This window comes from Orcinus orca, chromosome 7 (assembly GCF_937001465.1).
Source record: "Orcinus orca chromosome 7, mOrcOrc1.1, whole genome shotgun sequence".
NCBI classification, from domain to species: domain Eukaryota; kingdom Metazoa; phylum Chordata; class Mammalia; order Artiodactyla; family Delphinidae; genus Orcinus; species Orcinus orca.
Window position 1 is genome coordinate 57,845,012 of NC_064565.1, and position 19,966 is coordinate 57,864,977.

The following is a 19,966-nucleotide window of genomic DNA, read 5'->3' on the forward strand; positions in this document are numbered from 1 at the left end:
AATACATTTTTAAAAGCAAAAAGCCTTTTAACTCTTAAAAAGCTCCTCAGCTTTTTCTTACCTGGTAACCCAGTCGACAGCCAGACTTTCTGTACCCGGTAGATTGTACTTTATGACTGTCTCCCTGTTTGTCTTGTTCAGAAACATTCTCTCAATGACTTTATTCTCTATATCAAGCCAGTACAATCTCTTTTCTACTCGGTCAAAATCCACTGCCACAGCATTACCCAGTCCTTGCAAGATGAGGGAGTATAAATGGCCATCGATAGTTAGATTTCTCAAATAGTAACGGTTGCTAAAAATGAGATCGGGCTCGATGTTGCTGTTCTGCCGGCAGGTCTTTCCATCTGGCTCACGGATGTAGCCTGGGGCACACTTGCAGATGTAAGAGCCCAGTACGTTCTCACACTTCTGGCTACAGACAAAGGGCGTCTCCTTGCATTCATCAATATCAACACAGGTCCGCTTGTCAGACAACAGCTTGTAACCAGGGTTACAAGAACAATAGAAACTGGTTAAAGTGTCTGTGCAATTGTGGTCGCAGCCACTGAGTGAAGGGTCATTGCATTCATTAACACCTGTAGGTAAAAGACAGTTATCAGAGAACCTAAGTTGACAGCAACGGATCCACCATAGTGGTCCAAAGTCAACCTTCCCACTGGACAGACCCAATCCTTTTTGTTTCATTTTGTTTTGCTTCGTTTGGACAGACCCAATTCTTAATGAATCATGCTAAAAGAAGACAGATAAGAAGGGATTTCTAAAGGCCCTACATTATTCAAAAGTCACTCTTACTCAACTTCCTCCCAACTTGATCCTTCACCAGTGGTTTTAACAACTAATACAACCAACAAGTTTGACTTCTAATCCTATACCTGCCAATCTTCTTTTAATCGATAAATTTAGAAGTGAAATAGCAGGAGAGAGAAGAAAGAAGAGCAGAAGAGCCCACACAGTGGTGTGCTGGTAAAACAGGTCTGGGGTGTGGGGTGGGATGGGGGGAGGGGGGAGCTCTAATTTGTAGCCTCTTCCATTTCAATGGTGCCACGACTCACACCATGGCCAATTTCAGGCTCGCAGTGTGACATCCCTGAACATGGAGATGGGAAGAGAAGTGCTCACTTGACTGAGTCTCACAAATGGGATGAGCCACCCAGCACCCCAGGAGGGTACCTCTGGCTGGTCCTGTGACACATGGCCATTCTCATTCAAAAACTAACTACACAGCGCGGGAGAACACTTCCTTAAGATTCTGTACTTTATAAATTCTAGACGGGTTTACTTGTGGGAGTTTGGTGGGGGGCGGGGGGGAGGGGCTGCCAATTAAACTCTCCCCTTTAGTCACCTGAGGATGAAAATTAAGAACAGGCTAAGGGGACTTCTCTGGTGGCGCAGTGATTAAGAATCCGCCTGCCAATGCAGGAGACACGGGTTCGAGCCCTGGTCCGGGAAGATCCCACATGCCGCAGAGCAACTAAGCCCACGAGCCACAACTACTGAGCCCGCAAGCCACAACTACTGAAGCCCGCGCGCCCAGAGCCCGTGCTGCACAACAAGAGAAGCCACCGCAATGAGAAGCCCGCGCACCGCAACGAAGAATAGCCCCCGCTCCCCGCAATTAGAGAAAGCCTGCGTGCAGCAACAAAGACCCAATACAGCCAAAAATAAAAATAAATAAAATAAATAAATTTATTTAAAAAAAAACAAAACAGGCTAAGGAATCTTAGCAGAGAGGCAGTGAAGGAAACAAGTCATTGCAAGAGGCCAAAGAGAATCAACACTCTCTGCTGTTAGATACCGTTGGCCTGAATTTGTTCATCTCCTGTTCTCTGTAATGACTGCCTAACTCATGAATTAGTCCACAAAATGTTTGTGACTGACCTTAGATACCAAGAAATCCTTGCTTTCTGCTAGACAAGCAATGGTAATTTTCTGGCAATATTCTACTTAGAGAACCAACTGACAAGTCCTGCTAAGTCATGAAGGGTTGAAAATCCACATTGTCCCCCTGGTTTCCTTTTCCCTGATCTTCTGTTATACTCACCACATCCTTTCTCATCACTGTTGTCTAAACAGTCATCTAGGTGGTTGCAGACTTTCACCATCTCGATGCAGTTCCCATTGTCACACCTGAACTGATGAGGGGGACACGTGGTCTCCGGGGTGTGACACAGGTGTTCCAGCTCATCTGAGTCATCTCCACAGTCATTTTCCCCATCACAGACGAAGGCCTTATAAATGCAGAGCCCATTCTGACAGGTAAAATGGACCTTGTCGCAGGCAGGGTACACACAGTCCCTCTCATCACTGTAGTCACCACAGTCGTTGCGCCGGTCACACCTGTGTCATGAAACCCAGTACCACTCTTGAGAGGGTTTTTTTAATATGTTTCCAGCATTTAAAATCAGAATATTTCAGGTGAAAATCCAGATTCGCAATTTCCCTCCACACAAATGACGCTGACTAGTGTCTGCGTCTCTTAGCTGGAACACTTGCCCAAGGTCCACCTCACCTGCCCCTCACTGTTGCCTGGTTGACCCTGAGCCGCAGCGCCCAGACCCATTTATCATCATGCTCACACCGTTATTCTTCTTACAGCAGAGAGAAGAGAATGAAGTATTTCTTGTACCCATGCCTCTACTCCAAGTGGAAAACCAAGAGCCTCAGCTACCTCAAGAAAGAACTTTCTTCTAGCAAGCCCACTTCATTCATCTCTCTGACCCTCCGTGCAAGGTCACGTTATGACCTTCATGGACCCTAGGCACTTTTGCCTTCATGGGCCCCTTCCTCCATAAAAATATTTATTTATTTCCCTAGAATAGTCAAATTCATAGAGTCAGAAAGTACATTGGTAGATGCCAGGGGCCGGGGGTTAAGGGGAGTGGGGAGGGCGAATGGAGAGTTAGTGTTTAAAGAGGACAGAGTTTCGGTTTAGGAAGGTGAAAAATTGCAGAGATGGATGATGGTAAGAGTTGCACAGCAATGTGAATATACTTAGTGCCACTGAACTGTACACTTAAATGTGGTTAAAATAGTATGTTTTATATTATGTGACTTTTACCACCATAAAAAACATTTATAATTAAGGACCACATTGGTATAAAGCCAGATATATTAATATTATTTGGTATTATAATACTTTCTTTGACCTAAAATTTCTTTTTTTTTTCTTTTGATTTTAAAAGAAATCCAAACATTTTCATAGACCACTAAAAGTAGCATGGGCTCCAGGCCCCAGTCCTGCCTCATGGAAGTTTAGGTTTGTTGGTAGATTGTTTAATCCCCAATTCACCTGAACCAGTCGGGGATACACAGTCCATTACTACAGGTGAACTCCGTTTCAGAGCAGGATCTCCTGGTGCAGTTCTGGTGCTCATCGTAGGCATCAGAGCAATCCGCATCGCCATCACAAACCCAAGATTGAGGGATGCACCTCCTGGATGGAGACACGCTACTTACACAGAGAAACTCAGAACTTGAGCAGCTGTGACTCTCTGAAACCAAAGCACATGAGAATCAGAAATCACATGAGAGCTCATTCTAGAAGTCAAATTCATTCTGAAGCATTATTTATCTTGCTTGACATTACATAATAGTCTGAGGGATGAAAGGAAATGAAGGGAAAATAGGTAGACAAACTACGCTCCCAAATTTTCATTTTAATTGCTTTGGATCTTTGATTTTTTTTCAGAAGTAAAAAGTAAAGGTAGGGCTTCCCTGGTGGTGCAGTGGTTGAGAGTCTGCCTGCCGATGCAGGGGACACGGGTTCATGCCCCGGTCCGGGAAGATCCCACATGCCGCGGAGCGGCTGGGCCCGTGAGCCATGGCCGCTGAGCCTGCGCGTCCGGAGCCTGTGCTCCGCAACGGGAGAGGCCACAACAGTGAGAGGCCCACGTACCGCAAAAAAAAAAAAAAACACACACACACAAAACAAACAAACAAACAAACAAAAAAACTACTCACATTTTATTAATTGGATACCAAAAATCCCTTACATTTGGTAACATTTTTTAGTTTACAAAGTATAATCACTCAAACACAATGTGAGATAGGCATTTTTATGCCAGTTCTACAGATGAGAAAACTGAAGCTTGCAATGATTGACTAGATAGCTCAAAGTCATAGAATTTTCCAAAAAGCTAGGGCTTCTTTCCTAGGTATATAGGAGCTGTGTATGTCAATAAGAGTTGTCAGAAACCAAGACACTGTTAGGAAAGAGCTAAGATGCTAACATGTAATCATGAAAGCCTGCAGAATAAAATACAGGTATCTTATCCAATCTCACTGAGGGTAAAGAGGAGACAAGAGGAAGGGAGTCTTGGTGAGGAGATATGGGAGAAAAGTATATGCTACATCCATGTTTGTGCAGCTGCCAACCACCCATTTCATAGAATATATGTAGAACCATGGACCACCACCAAAGTCATGGACATATGAGGTAACAATCAAATGCAAACATCATGGTGTCATTGTTTTTATTATTCTACCATGGAAAGACACTCTTCCAAGACACCTTAGCTAAGAGTTCTATGCTCTGTTGGTAATGGGAGATGGTGTTCCATAGTTTGTTCCATAATTCACTTAAAAGGAATGACCCCCCCACCCCCTAACAGCTCTAGGGTAATGGATAAAACTGGAGGCACAGTTAATTGCAACGCTATTAAAACTGCTATTAAGAGTGGCCAACTGAGTTCTCTTTATCTGCTCTAGAAATGTAGGACATTATTTCCATTACCTAAATGCAACAGAAAAAAAGTAAACATTAAAATCATTTTTCATCGTTTTAAAGCATGTAAATGAATGATATCAAATATTCTTGGGTGTAAAAATAAAGGTAACATTCTATCTGTGTGCATTCAACAAAGAGGAACCTCTCTGACAACCATATACTCCAAAGACAGAAAAATAAATCTTCTGAGTTTCCCTAGAGTGTGACAATGCAGAGGAATTGATTGTTTGCACTTACCACAGTGGTGTCTTTCATCCTCATCACTCATGTCCCCACAGTCATTATCACCATCACAGACCCACTCTACTTGGATGCACCTGTTATTGTCACACCTGAATTCATCACTGAAGCATGTTGGCTCAGAAAACTCTGAAAAAATATAAAAAGCACTCTTGGTGAGAAGAGTGGTTTGCAGTCCAGGAATCTTGAGAGAAGCCTACTACAGCATGGGCTTTCTAGAACACCAATTAGAGTTCTTTAATCATATCCCACATGTCAACGAATCAAGTTGTCATATGCCAATAAACCCAGAGACCCCTCAAAATTAGCCTAGGGCTAAAGAAAATTTAATTTTAACCACTAAAAATACAGCACAATAATAACAGTAAGGAGAAACATGACCTTTCATAAGCTGGTAAGAAAAGAGTACATATCAATACAGTCTTTGAAAGAAACATATCCCCTTTGACACAGGAATGCTACTCCTAGAGATCTAGCCTGTAAGAATCTTCCCACATATGCAGGATGTTCATGCTAGCATTATGTCTTATAGTGAAAAAATGGAAACAACCTAAATATCCATCAGCTGGGAAAGGGATAAAAACACATGGAACACCCATAGTTTACAGCAATATTCAGCAGTGCAAAGGAATGAGATAGAGCTGCACTTTCTAAGTGACAAGCTACTGTTAGGCTAAAAAAAAAAAAAAAAAGTGGGGGGGAAATTCCAGAAAAAATATATGTAGTAAGATCCTATTTGTGTTTTAAAAACTACATGTCAGAATATATAGATAAAGATAAGAAGAATTCACACTTAATAGTGATTATGTCTAGGGAGGGAGGGGACTGTAGGAGGCTGAAGGAATGGGGATTTTACTCTTTTATATACATCTTATTATCTCTTTAAAATAATATCTGTGTATTGGATGTGCACCAAACCTATTGTGGTAATCATTTCATGATGTATGTAAATTATGCTCTATACCTTAAACTTACACAGTGCTGTATGTCAATTATATCTCAATAAAACTAGAAAAAAATATCTCTGCATATTATGAGAATGCATTCATATTAGATTGCGTGTTTACTTCTATTTAAATATGTCAGACAGTTGGTACTAATTGCTATTACTATGACTTTGGTTCCCATGGAGAAGTCTGGAAACTATATTTATTCTTCATATATTTGAACCAATAGCTCATATATTTAAACCAATCTCTAAGACTATTCTACCCACCTAACAGTTATTAATTATTTCCTTTACAGATCCTCAAAACTCTATGTGCCCTTTGTTTTCTCAAAACTCTTAGTGTTGGGGAAAAAGAAATTGGCAAAGAGCTTCTAATTCCACTTTCTATTAGCCACAGAATTTGAACCTGAGGGAAGATAGGAATAGAAAATAGTCTGAATTCAGCTGCAAAACTAGGCTAATGGTCTTAAGAAAATACCCCTCCGGGGACTTCCCTGGTGGCGCAGTCGTTGGGAATCTGCCTGCCAATGCAGGGGACACAGGTTCGAGCCCTGGTCTGGGAAGATCCCACATTGCCGTGGAGCAACTAAGCCCGTGCGCCACAACTACTGAGCCTGTGTGCCACAGCTACTGAAGCCCGCGTGCCCTAGAGCCCGTGCTCTGCAACAAGAGAAGCCACCACTGTGAGAAGCCCATGCACCGCAACTAGAGAAAGCCTGCGCGCAGCAACGAAGACCCAACGCAGCCAAAATAAATAAATAAATTTATAAAAAGAAAAAAGAAAATACCACTCCAAAAAAAAGCTTTATATGTGATGGTACTTACTGCAGTGATATTTATAATACAGGAAAAAAATAAAGTAATCTAAATGCTTAAAATAGAGGCAGTTAACTCAATGATCATATAACCACTCAATGGAATATCACACAGCCATTAAACAGGAGTATGAAGACTTTGTAACAGGGGTCAGCAAACTCTCTCTTAACCAGACAGTATATATTTTAGGCTCACAGGCCATATGGTCTCTGCCGCGCCTACTTGACACTGCCGTTGTAGCCAAAAAGCAGCCATAGCCAGGATGTGGCTGTATTCTAATGAAACTTTATTTATAAAGACAAGCAGCTGGCCCATGGCCATAGTTTGCTGACCCCTATACAGCAATATTGACAGACAAAACAGCAATGTATTAGATTTTACCTTTATATTTTTTTAATTATGTAAAAAAAATTGTGCGTGGATATAGATTAGGACTTGCAAAGGTAAATAGCAGCCTTCAAACACAAGCAACACACAACTGCCTCTAAGAATATGACTAGAAGGTCCTTGGAACATCTCAGGAAGCTCAGATGGCCATGGACCCTACCTCCTCAGCTGGCACACAGAACAGAAAGAAATATGTGCCCCTCCTATGCCCCCTCCACCTATATATGATGATTTCAATCACTCTTGGATCCTCCCACAGTCTTATGGGTCAGAACTCAGCCAAGTTCAGAAATTCCAGTTCAGAGTCAATTACAATTAATTGAGTTCTACAAACCCGGCAGGTACCAGGTGCATCACCAACATAATCTCTTTTCATCTGCATCGATCAGCAGCCTCCATACCCTGATCAGCAACCCACCCAGTGCCCTGCATGAGCAGGTTTTTAATGAATGTCTGCTGAGTGGTTTCAGCAAAGAGTGCAAACATTCCGCAGCCAGAATCATAGTCTATATTTGAAGTAGTCGGAAGAGGGTCTCCAGCCGCATTACAATGCTTTTCATGCTTGCTTACTCTCTTACCACAAGTGTCAGGTTCATCAGAGCCGTCAGAACAATCTCTTTCGTGATCACAAAACCAAAAGCTAGGAATACAGGATCCAGATGTGCAGTGGAACTCATCGCTCTTACACGACTTAGAGACTGCAGGAGGCAAAGAAGATAAAACCCATGAGCAACACACAAGCTTGTTCCTAATAACCTGCCTGTATCTCTGATCTGGATACGAGTTGCCAAGAAAGGAAGGCTGAGGCCTGGGAAATGAGTTTTTGTATAAGTTTTCCATTGGGAGGGAAGAGTGTGGGAGAGCAATACCGCTCCAGTTTTCCAGAATTTTTTTCCAAATTCCAGAAGTTCAAAAATGAATTGCATTTGTTAGAAATACCAAAAGATTATTTTTTGACACATGAAATCACAAATTATAGATAAAAGAAAACTTGGTTCTACGTTTTCTGCCATAACATAAAAGAAAATAAATGCTACTGAAAAGCAAAAACAACAATATAACCAAATCTGAGTTCACCCTACACACAATCTTTTAGCCATCTTAGACCATGATTCTAGAGAGTTATCAAAGTTCTGCTCTTAATCATCCTTATAATTCATTTGAGTAAATGACTCTGCCTACACGTGAACATTGATTCTTTTCTCGCATAACCTGAGGTAGTTCTGGTCTAATGTGTTTTCTAGATTTTCTGCTACCTCTTGCTGCTGTTTTTACAACTGACTCCTGCTCTTGGACTGTAACCTGGCCTGGTGACAATCACTAAGTTCTTAAAGGATGCATCTATTTACACCAATAGTCTCAAAATCATCGTGCTTAAGAAAGGCCTTTTAGTTTAATAGATACAGGAAATTATTTGATTAAACCAAATGGCTAAATATGAAATTAAGGCTTCTGAAAGTCAAACATATGAAAAAGAGAGAAAAATCCTTTCAGTTACTAATGGCTACTACAAATGTATTGAGAGCAAATACAAGGGCTCAATGTGCAAATTCTGCCTAGAGTTCCTGAAGACAAAAGGTCTTTAATTGTAGAAAGATAGGCATTAGAGCTGGTCTCTGGAAGAAATAGTTGGAGTCAGGCATCCAGCCAGGGAACAGAGAGAAGGGGCTTCTTATGCCCCTACAATTACATCCTAAAGTAACTGCCTACTGAATCTACTTACAAGGTCAATTTGAGATGACAAATTGAAATTAGCCCAAACACCCAGGCGATGTATCTTTGCATTAGCTCAAGACATGCATCCCTGGAACCACAGAAGGAAACACAGTTTTATCTTACCACAGAAAATGGGGTTTTCATCACTCATATCTCCACAGTCGTTGTCTCCATCACACAAGAAAAGATGAGGAATACAAACAGTTGAATTCATACATTTTACGTATCCAGGCTGGCACGTGCGATCAGCTTGAAAAAGACAACCAGATAAACATTTGGAACTTACCCACCACATACACATCATACACGTCCACGCTAACAGATCTATTGCAGAATCAAACCACCAGAAGGGAAGGATGTTCAAAGCTATCACAGAGGCATGATCCATGACACTTATGGGATGCCATACATTCTACAGTAAAAAGAGATATTTCCAGCTGATACCGGAAGCCATGGAGGGGAGGGGAGGCTGCTTTATAGTTTTAACTGTCTGTTTTCATTATTCAATAGCATCAGCATGAATCCCCACTCTTGGTTAAATAAATGATGGCATATCCACACAATGGAGTAATATGTAGCTGTAAAAAGGAATGAAGAAGATCTCTGTATATTGATAAGGAATGATGGTATGATCTCCAGGATATATCAACAGTAAGAAAGCAGAGGGCTTCCCTGGTGGCGCAGTGGTTGAGAGTCCGCCTTCCAATGCAGGGGACACGGGTTCATGCCCTGGTCCGGGAAGATCCCACATGCCGCGGAGCGGCTGGGCCCGTGAGCCATGGCCACTGAGCCTGCACATCCGGAGCCTGTGCTCCACAGCGGGAGAGGCCATAACAGTGAGAGGCCCGCGTACCGCAAAAAAAAAAAAAAGCAGAACACTAGGCTATCTTTTGTGTAAGAAAAATGATGGCAGTGTGTATGTCTAGCAAGAAAGAAATGCTTACACTATAAACAACGATGAAAAGATAAAACTAATGAAAATTGTAACCCCTATGAACAGATTGAGAATAGTATGGAGGGAGCAGGGTGGAGAGGACAAGGAAGAAGGACTTCTGTGAATCCACCTTGTTATATAATTTTGACTATGAAACCATGCACATTATTTTGTATAAATAAACATAATGAAATAAAAATAGATAAAGAAAAGCAATTCCTAAAATTTGGAAACAGTAACAAATGACTGCATATTCCTAGTGGGAAATAATCTAAGAACAAGAAGGACCTAAAATCTTTAATTATATTTGTGTGGTTACTTTGAAATTATTATAGGCATGTTGAAATTATTATAGAATGAAGCAAATAAGTGACTATGTTAATGTCACTTATTACAAACCAAGATTTTTAAGTAAAACAGACATGATTATAAAATCCAAAAGGTAAAAAACCTGTTATCCCAAATTAAAATGGAAAATACCAATATCATTTTTTTTCCCCTTAAGAATTGTATTTCCTAGCTCTGTCCAATAAAAAGGCCTAGAAGCAATAAAAGCCAAACAGGAATGCGTAATGCAATACTGTGGTAATTTTTAAATACCACAAAAGGAATGAGGCCAATTCCAGGTCTGAGACAGGAAATGTACAAGTCTGAGCTATGGAAGACTGAATGGGGTCAAGTCAAAATAACAGAGAACCCAACTTTACCAGGGTTCCTGCTGGCCGAAGATAGAACAATTAAGCACCGAAACCAGTAACTTACTTCACTGCATTAAAACTCAAAAACGTAAAAATCCATGAGTTTAACACAATAGTAAAAACAAAACAAAGCAAAAACTTAGTGCTCATTGGTCACCAACTCATTACTCTCAAAAATGACCAAGGAAAAGAATCAGACATTTACCCTGCAGAATTTTATTTCAGGATAACAAAATAGTTAATAAGGGAAATTTCTTCTTTATGGAACGTCAGCTAATAAATGTGCAAGGAACGATAAAATTTTAAAATGCCTACTTTGTAACCCTTAAAGTAATAATGAATTTATGGAACAACCATCCATGGATGCTGAAACCACTGGGTGAAAGGTTGATGGGAACTTCCTAAGGGAAGATTCAGGCTGACTTCTAAATTCACTAATTAATTTCATCCTCACTTAAAGCGGCACAATCAAGCCTTATGTGCTTCCTTATGTGATACGACAAGAAATAGCTCCGCCTATGAAGTGTTCTTGCCCAAAGAATTGAATCTAATGTAATCAAATCACTAGGCCTCAATTCCAGCCTAAATCAATGTGTAGACCTTGCCTGAATCATAATTTGAACAGAGCAACTGTTGACATTTTGGGGACAAGTGATACAATTTGAATATGGACTGAGTACTAGAGGATATTAAATAAGTATTGTTGATTTTGTTGGGCATAATACTGGCATAGTAGTTGTTTTTCAGAAGGTCTTTATCAGTGATATGTATGTCTGGGAGTTGCATTAAAATACTCAAAATAAAGTTTGGGGGCTTCCCTGGTGGCGCAGTGGTTGAGAGTCCGCCTGCCAATGCAGGGGACACGGGTTCGTGCCCCCGGTCCAGGAGGATCCCACATGCCGCGGAGCGGCTGGGCCCGTGAGCCATGGCCGCTGAGCCTGCGCGTCTGGAGCCTATGCTCCACAACGGGAGAGGCCACAGCAGTGAGAGGCCCAAGTACCGCCAAAAAAAAAAAAAAAAAGTTTGGGGAGATAGATGAAACAGATTGGCCACTTGTTGATTAAAAAAAAAAAAAAAAAAGGCACACCCGAATAAATATTGTGTTTAAGTGCCTACAAAGCAATGGAACATGTAGATATACCCAAACTAAAAATACATTTGTGCTCACGCTCCGCCCTTTTGTTTTCTCAAGATTCTAAAGTGCAAATCCCAGAAATTTTGGAAAACCAATTCACTAAAAAGCAATTTATCAGAAAAACTAAAGAGACAAATCATTTCAGTCAACACTGTACTACATACCTTTTTGCACAACAAACATTAAACACAACACATTAATCAATCATTTTTGTCAGTAACCACTGGTAAAGCTTTCAAACCGTCAGCTGTATAAACCAAGGAGAAAATACTGAATGTTAAATAGTCAATGGTTGTACAGATCCATAAATTTAGGTGAATAATTCAAATACTAGGTAGAATAGTTTTAAAAAATCGCTTAGTAGACTGTATTAAAATGAAATGTATGTTTTAGATGAATACGATGGGGTTTTTTCTCAGAAAATGCATTGTCTTTATATAAAAATTTCACCTCCCAAGCTCTAAGACTTCAAGACTCCAAAGCACAAGTACTGAAGATGAACTTACAGCAATTTTTCTCATCTGAAGCATTGTGATCATGGCAGTGGTCCATTCCATCGCAGACTAGGTGAAGCGGGATGCACTTTCCATTACTGCAAGTAAATTCCGTGGTTTCGTTACAAGCCCTGAACAGGCACCCTGCCTCATCACTGTTGTCACCACAGTCATTGTAGTGATCACAACGATAACGATATTGGACACATCGCCCGTTGGCACAGGTGAAGCTCGTCAAAGGGCAGGTGTGATACGCTAAGAGGAGGGGAAAAAAAACATTGAAGAAGCTTCTGGATTAAAGCATCATCCCATTTTCTCAAAAGATACAAGCAAATAAAATAAGACACTTTGGGTTTACCTTCCAAGGCAAAACGCACTGCATGCAAAGTGAGATGACACTTTAAATTAGTTAGATTAAGCAAATATTTTGTATGCTTCTTTTAGCAAATGAAGTATTTTAAGCAAATGGCAAAGTCACTCCATTTCTCTACCATCTCAATGTATAAGTTTATCTCAATCACATTAAACGTAATTACGTTAAGTTTTCAGACACAATGCTTTAATGTGATTGAGGCTCAGAGAGGTTAAGTAACTTTCCCAGGGCTCAACAGACTGTAAATGGCATCCAGCACCTTTGCTCTTAACCACTATAGAGGTGCTTCCTAATAAAGCATCATACACTACTTCACAGCACATATATCAGCTTATGTGCGATTTAAGCAAAGTGCAAGTCTAGATTCTCAGAGTAAATGTTTTTCACTTCTAAAAGGACCAAACACTTGGCACATTGTGAGTTCTTAACAAAAGTTCCAAGAGTCCAACTCACCACAGAGAGTTTCCAGCTCGTCACTGCTGTCACCACAGTCATCGATGTCGTTACATTTCCACTGCTCTGGGATGCAGTTCCCATTGAGGCAGGTGAACTTGGAACTATGGCACCTTGTACCATTATCCCGGATGCAGTACTTATTGTTGTTGGCCAGGTACCAGTGGCCCTCGTGTGGACACTGGCACTCAGGGCCATTTGGACCTGAAGAAAGGTAGGCCCAGGAAAAGCTAAAGATTTGTGTAGCAAACATTCATATTTTCTCCTCCAGAAGAGCATTGGCCACAGCTTCTATATTTAACACGCTATAAGACAAGCCATGGAAACTCTACTCTGAGTCATTTTTCCATCAATAAGAACCACCACCAATTTCTAATAAATGTGGCTACTTCACCTTAATCTTTAAACCACTATCTCTTGTCTTCACTGAAACGTTAGCAATGATTCTACCTTCTCAGCAAAATCTGCAAAGCAACAGTCTCAAAAGGCACGTCTTCCTACGAATTTGTTGTTCTCTATAAAACACACTTCTGAAGCACACACCACGCTCTAAAATATCCACTATAAACTGTACCTCCTAAGTGAAAGAATTAAATCCTTTTATAAGGAACGTTAGCTCATTGATGAAATTTCTATTCAAGACGTGAGATGCAGCAGCCTAACCTGCACGTTTCTTTCTACCTCCATCAAGCTTGAATTAAAAACGTCTTTGTAAGAAGGCTCCATATGGAATACAAAAGAAACCTTTCAAAGTCTTCTTCTCAACATACAAACCCTGAAATCTATTTTAAAAGTTACTCTGAAAACAAAGAGAAATTTTTCTCCTATTAGAGCTGAATATTCCCTCAGCCTTCCTTACTAGTGGTCATCATTACTCTCCATGAGTCTATCTTCATGGCCAGTGCCTTACCTGGTGCACAAATATGGCTGCAGCCCCCATTAAACTGATCGCAAGGATTGTGACACTGCTGTTGGTCCTTCACGACAGCACGAATACCCTTAGGCAGGAAGGGAAGAGTCGTGGTCATTGCAGTCTGACTTGACCCATCATATTTGTTTGCTCGGTAAATTTTTTTATTGAACCAGTCAGTCCAGTAAACATACTGGCCATAGACAGCCAAACCAAAAGGATTATTGGCTCTGCTGACAATGACCTCCCGCTCCAGGCCCTGTAGAGTGATGCGCTCAATCTTCTGCCTAAAACGAAGATGGGGAAAAAAAAAAAAAAAAAGCTGGAATCCAGAAAGAATAAGTTTCTCAACTGGTACCCAATGCCTGAGCCCAACCATGGCTTTACACAAGCCCCCAACTTTCAAGTGCAGCATATGGCAGCAAGAAATGTTTCTTCTGGTAACGGGAGAACTTCATCTGCTTATCAAACAATGGCCTATATAAATCATTGATTTCCACATATTAATATAACCCACAAGTAATCCTACAAAGGGAACCAGACTAACATTTGAAAATGGGAGAGCATTATGAAATAATACATGTAATTGCATGGTACTTGGTGTTTAGTACAAAGTAGTCACTCAATAAAATGTGAATTACATGGCACTTCCCTGGTGGTCCAGTGGCTAAGGCTCCGCACTCCTAATGCGGGGGACCCGGGTTCAATCCCTGGTCAGAGAACTAGATCCCACATGCTGCAACTAAAGATTCCCGCATGCTGCAACTAAGACCCGATGCAGCCAAATAAATAAATATTTTTTTAAAAAATGTGAATTACTTTTCCCTTCCCACTCCCTTAATGATTTTTTCCATTTGTCATTTACTTTGAGATATTTACCTAGAATGATCCAAATTTAGACACAAAACATCACTGCTTTGTTTTCAAGCGAGAAAATAAAGATGAAGTTGTTAGGTGCTCAGTGGCACAAGACCAAAATCATAAGAAAATAAGCAAGAAAAGTTAAGATTCCCACCATGTAGACACCAGCCATAATAAACAAAATCATCTCATCTCTTCAATCATTTGGATGATTGGAATGTGAGTAATTTCAGGAGTACTTGGAGAGTTACATATAAAATTAGAGCTGACAGAAGTTTATAAGCAAAACACTATGAAATTGAGAAGAAGCTGGCACAGAAGAAAGAACTTTTTTGAGAAGACAACGAAAAGACAAAGACTGAAGGAAAATGTTTTTACAAGATACTGAATGCTAAAGCCCAGAGAAAACTTACTATCAGTGTGCATTGAAAAGCCATTCATATTTTATGGTACTTACATGGGGCCCGTAAATTATAAATTGAATGACTACATTTGTAATTATAGTTGAAATTAACTTGTCTAGTAATGCATCTTTAGATGCCTTCAGTTCACAATTATTCAATCTCATGATATACATCAATTTTCACAGGTGTATTCACCAATATTTCATCACATTATGCATATCCCTCTTTTTCTGAAGAGGGAGGAAGAAATCTTCTCATCAACACCCGCAGGAATAACCAAAGACACATACAGATTAGCATCTGCCCAGTAGAGAAAGCCTTCTTCATAGTCCAGAGTGAGCCCGTTGGGCCAGACCAGGTCACTGTTCACGATGGATTCCCGGAAGTTTCCTCCCAGTGTGGCTCTCTCAATTTGGGCATTAGTACTCCAGTCGGTCCAATACATGTACCTAGTGATCCAAAAGGAGTCATAATTCATCACAAAGAACCTCACTCTTTTTACTTAAGAAAGATGGCAGCATTCTTTAACTGTAAATTGACACCAATATGGCAAAATGAAACCCTACTCCATTCCCATCCATACAACTTGCCCAATGTGGATTTACTGAGTCAGAGCATTAATTTGCTAGTATGCTGCCAATTTTCCTAGCATCAACGGGAGTTCCTTCCCAGGTAGAGTCACTCATGCTCTTTCACCCTTGAATCTGTAGCTACAGTGCTACAAGCCCACAAAACACTGACTCTCTATGAGCATAAAATAATTTCAGACCCCACTCCCTCCAGAAATAAGCAGACCATGGCATACCCTTGGCAAGGATCTAACACAATTGCTCTTGGCTTTGTAACTCGGGCTATCACAGTGTGCTTAGACCCATCCGTGGCAATGGACTTAATTGTCTGGTTGGTGTAGTCACTGTAATAAATTCTTCTATTGATCCAGTCAAAGGCAATGCCCTCAGGATTCCCTATGCCTGGACATACACCAACAAAAACACAAAAAGAAGTTAGAGTCTCAATATGCATTTTAGAACCCCTGGGTTATCCATGTGTGTTGACCCCATTGTGTCTCCTTCCAAGATAAGCTACACTTAGTGTGCACTTACCCGAAACAACAACGGTGGGAGAACTGCTCCTTGAATTCAGGTTGACATAGGAAATCTGGCCTTTTCCAGATTGTAAAATTTGTGTGAAGTAGATTCTGTTATCTATGCTGTCATAGTCTAGGGCCACGGCAATTCTTTCCACGCTTATTGCTGTGAAAGGTTGACTATAGTCCTCAGGGTCAAAGTGTAAGCTCCTCAAGGAATCATCCAAGGCAAAGATGAGGAAATTTTCTGATGAAATGGCACAGCTCTTGCCATCACCTTGCAGGGTCCCAAAGGCACAGCCACATTTTGGGGTGTGCAATTTAGGCAGAGCAAAGCAGAAATGGGTGCATCCTCCATTATCCTCCAAGCAAGGGTTGTTGTCGACCTCTGCTGGTGACCGGGGCTGAGCATTCTGGTCAAAGATGGTCACATCTCTTAGCCAGTCGATATTGTCCCTTATAACTGTTGGTGGATCTGTTTTATATGGCTCCTTGCTAGCTTGGAAGATTTTTTTTAAATTCCTGTCTACCCATATGATGGAATTTCCTAATATAGTGATGGCATACGGAGCAGGGTAACGACTGCCAAAACGAATTACTTCAGATTCCCCTCCATCAATGCTGACCCTTGCAATTAAATCTAAAGCATCATCAACCCAATAAACGTAGCCATTGCTAAGGTCCAATGCCAAGCCCCGTGGAGTGGCAACGATGTTTGATACAAGCACAGTTCGATTGGTACAGTCAAGAAAAGAACGTTCAATCTTTGGGTTTTGTCCATAGTCAGACCAGAAGAGGTATCTGTTCTTGGGGTCTACAACAATATCCCTGGGCATATCCACTGTGGTTTTAAGGAGAACACGGCGATGGGTGGTATTGATCCTTAGAACTTCTACCAGTGTTTCAGACCTAAAAGCATTGGTGAAATAAAGATTTCCTGCAGAAAAATGAAAGAGCATGCTGATGAATGGAAAAACAAGAAGGAAGAAGAAGATACCGTTTGTAAGATTGAGGTTTGGGTCAGTATATGTTGTCTTTTCCAGGATGATAGATTAATATCTCAGTTTAGACTTAGAAAAATAAATATTTACTCTTAGGAACTAAATAGATTGTTTCTTCACATTTAAAGAGAATGTAACTCTCTTCAGCTTCTAAAGCAGATCCGAATTCATAGCAAACATCATAACCCACTTTCTACTGAAAGGTGTATTTTCCAGAATGTCCTTCCTCTTCTACCTGAATCTTCAAAGACTCATTATCATGACATACCTTCTACTCCAACATGATGAAAGGAGCAAAGAGTGAGAGCCAGCAATATCTCAGGTTGTTACCTATGTCATCAAATGCTCTTTCTGTTTGGCATTAACGCGAGATCTTTTCTTGCCTTTCTAAGTAGTGTAGAGGTTTTCATCCCAAGGACCTTCTAAAGTCACCAAAACAAAAGGCCATTTGCCTTTGGGCATTAAAGAACAATGTAAATGCTAGAATAAAAAGCATGGCAGGAAGATAGTTTAAGGAATAGAGAGGGAGCCCGCATTGATTCCATGTAGTCAGAAGTCTGTTGTACTGCTACTAAGGGTTGGCAAGCTTTTTCTGTAAGGGGCCAAACAGTAAATATTTCAGGCTTTGCAGAGTATACAGTACACTCTACTCTGCCACAGTAACATGAAAGCGATCATAGACAATACATAAATGAATGGGCATAGCTGTGTTTTATCTATATCCTCAGAAATAATGTAGTAAATTTGTAATCAAGAATGGAATTTAAGAACCAAATTAAAGCTTTACCTAACCATATTACCATGTTTACTATTGGCAATTAATTATTATAGTATCTAGATTTTCATAATATATTTTAATATTTCTAAGTAATATCTATTTGCCAAGCTTGATAACACACAGTGATACCTATTTTGATATAACGGGATTATATTCTAGAAGTACAATACATTTGTTTGTCAGTGTATCATTAAAATTCAGTGGTAATCCAAAATTAAGTACATGAATCAGTATAGCTAAGTTAATGTAATATTGGGTCAGGCATTTCAATTTAACTACAATAAAGTACCTAATAATCAAAACGGTTTTCATACATTAACATGAGGAAGCAATTAAGAATTCGGCAAGTAAAATTGCTAACCTTTAAAGTAAATGTCATATTTCATGGTTTACATTATATTTTGATATCCCTTTCTCTGTGAAAATTTAGACATTTCTAATTTAGAAATTAGACGCTCATCTAAGTGTGAAATAAACCTACATAATTAAATATTTCTATCCATTTTGCCTACAGTTTGATCCTGTTAATAATAGAAGCAAATGAGATAATCTCTAATGAATCTGTCAACTGAAACACCTTATCATTAACAGACACAAGTCTGTGACGTTTATTCTAAAAACACAATTCAATCTATTTTAAGTAATCTCAATAAACATTCAGAAAAACAGATCTGTCGCACTTATGTTAAACTTTATAGCATAAATAAGATGATAAATAAATAAGAAATGCAAACATGAAAAGCCTCTTCAATAAAATCACTATATAGCTTACCCACCTGCTACCCAATCCACTGCAATACCCCGGACTCCATTTTCTCCTATCCCATCTGTAATGATGTTTGTAAAGCCAGACCCATCTGGTCTGACTCTACGGATTGCATTATTAGATGGCACAGAGTTGCTAAAATCACACCAATAAATAAAGCCAGAAGATACGTCCACATCCACGTGCAGTGCATTTCGCCCTAGAATATTTAAGAAAAGATCATTAAACAATACTCTAGCTTGAACTAGAAGTTTTAAAAATGTCTGCCCTTCCTCTCAAACTCTCATTCCCAACCCCCTCTGCTCCAACCATGCCCCCATTATGAAATAAAACTATTTATTTCCCAGTTGCAATGAGCACATTTACCCCCAGATCTTAGTTTCTAAAAACCACTTCCCACAGTAAAGAGCACTGGCTCCTGGGAGAAATGGCTAATTATAGGTTTGGGAAGGGAAGGTACAAGGTGAGCCTGGAACATATTTATTAGACCAAGAAATAAGGAAGCACTCAAACACTAATGGGATCATGTCGAAAAAACACAGGCAGCCACTTTGAGAGGCTCTCCCCGGCCAAAATGGATTGCCTGGAGCATCAAAAGAATAATTATGCTAAATGATTCTACACTGAATTAAAAAAATAAAAACTTGAGTGCATGTGACAGTAAAAAGGAGAGCTCTCCTTTATAGAAGAATGAACGTAGGGACTGCCCTGGTGGTGCAGTGGATAAGAATCCGCCTGCCAATGCTGGAGACATGGGTTCGATCCCTGGTCCGGGAAGATCCCACAAGCCACAGAGCAACTAAGCCTGTGCGCCACGACTACTGAGCCTGAGCTCTAGAGCCCGTGAGCCACAACTACTGAGCCCGCATGCCACAACTACTGAGCCCGCATGCCACAATTACTGAAGCCTGAGCGCCTAGAGCCCGTGCTCCGGAACAAGAGAAGCCACCACGATGAGAAGCCCACACACCGCAACAAAGAGTAGCCCCTGCTCGCCGCAACTAGAGAAAGCCCGCGCACAGCAGCAAAGACCCAACGCAGACAAAAATTAATTAATTATTTTTTAAAAAGAATGAATGTAGAAGGAATGATAGAACAAGAAAAATCACCATTTTGCAATGCCCAATTAAATAATCATTTCAGACAAGGATCATCGATGGCTCAAACCAATGAATAAAAGGTGCTTAGGGAAAAACATATTCATGGGTACCAAAGTGTGACCCCAAAGATTTCAT

The 19,966-nt window shown here is 40.3% G+C and overlaps 1 protein-coding gene and 1 non-coding gene across 2 annotated transcripts in view; one reads left to right on the plus strand and one right to left on the minus strand.

Moving 5' to 3' along the window:
- LRP2 (LDL receptor related protein 2) overlaps positions 1-19,966 on the minus strand; it is a 174,828-nt gene that overhangs the window by 52,549 nt on the left and 102,313 nt on the right. Inside the window, exons 37-49 of the mRNA XM_049712547.1 lie at positions 18,742-18,930; positions 16,203-17,123; positions 15,905-16,070; positions 15,390-15,548; positions 13,835-14,121; positions 12,925-13,128; positions 12,111-12,353; positions 8,961-9,086; positions 7,700-7,819; positions 4,967-5,098; positions 3,293-3,494; positions 2,045-2,340; positions 62-578 (exon numbers count right to left, since the gene is read on the minus strand). Of these exons, the coding sequence (XP_049568504.1) occupies positions 62-578; positions 2,045-2,340; positions 3,293-3,494; positions 4,967-5,098; positions 7,700-7,819; positions 8,961-9,086; positions 12,111-12,353; positions 12,925-13,128; positions 13,835-14,121; positions 15,390-15,548; positions 15,905-16,070; positions 16,203-17,123; positions 18,742-18,930 (3,562 nt within the window). The remainder of the gene's footprint in view (positions 1-61; positions 579-2,044; positions 2,341-3,292; positions 3,495-4,966; positions 5,099-7,699; positions 7,820-8,960; positions 9,087-12,110; positions 12,354-12,924; positions 13,129-13,834; positions 14,122-15,389; positions 15,549-15,904; positions 16,071-16,202; positions 17,124-18,741; positions 18,931-19,966) is intronic.
- TRNAR-CCU (transfer RNA arginine (anticodon CCU)) lies at positions 14,484-14,556 on the plus strand. Its single transcript has one exon. It is a non-coding gene; the product is annotated as a tRNA-Arg (tRNA).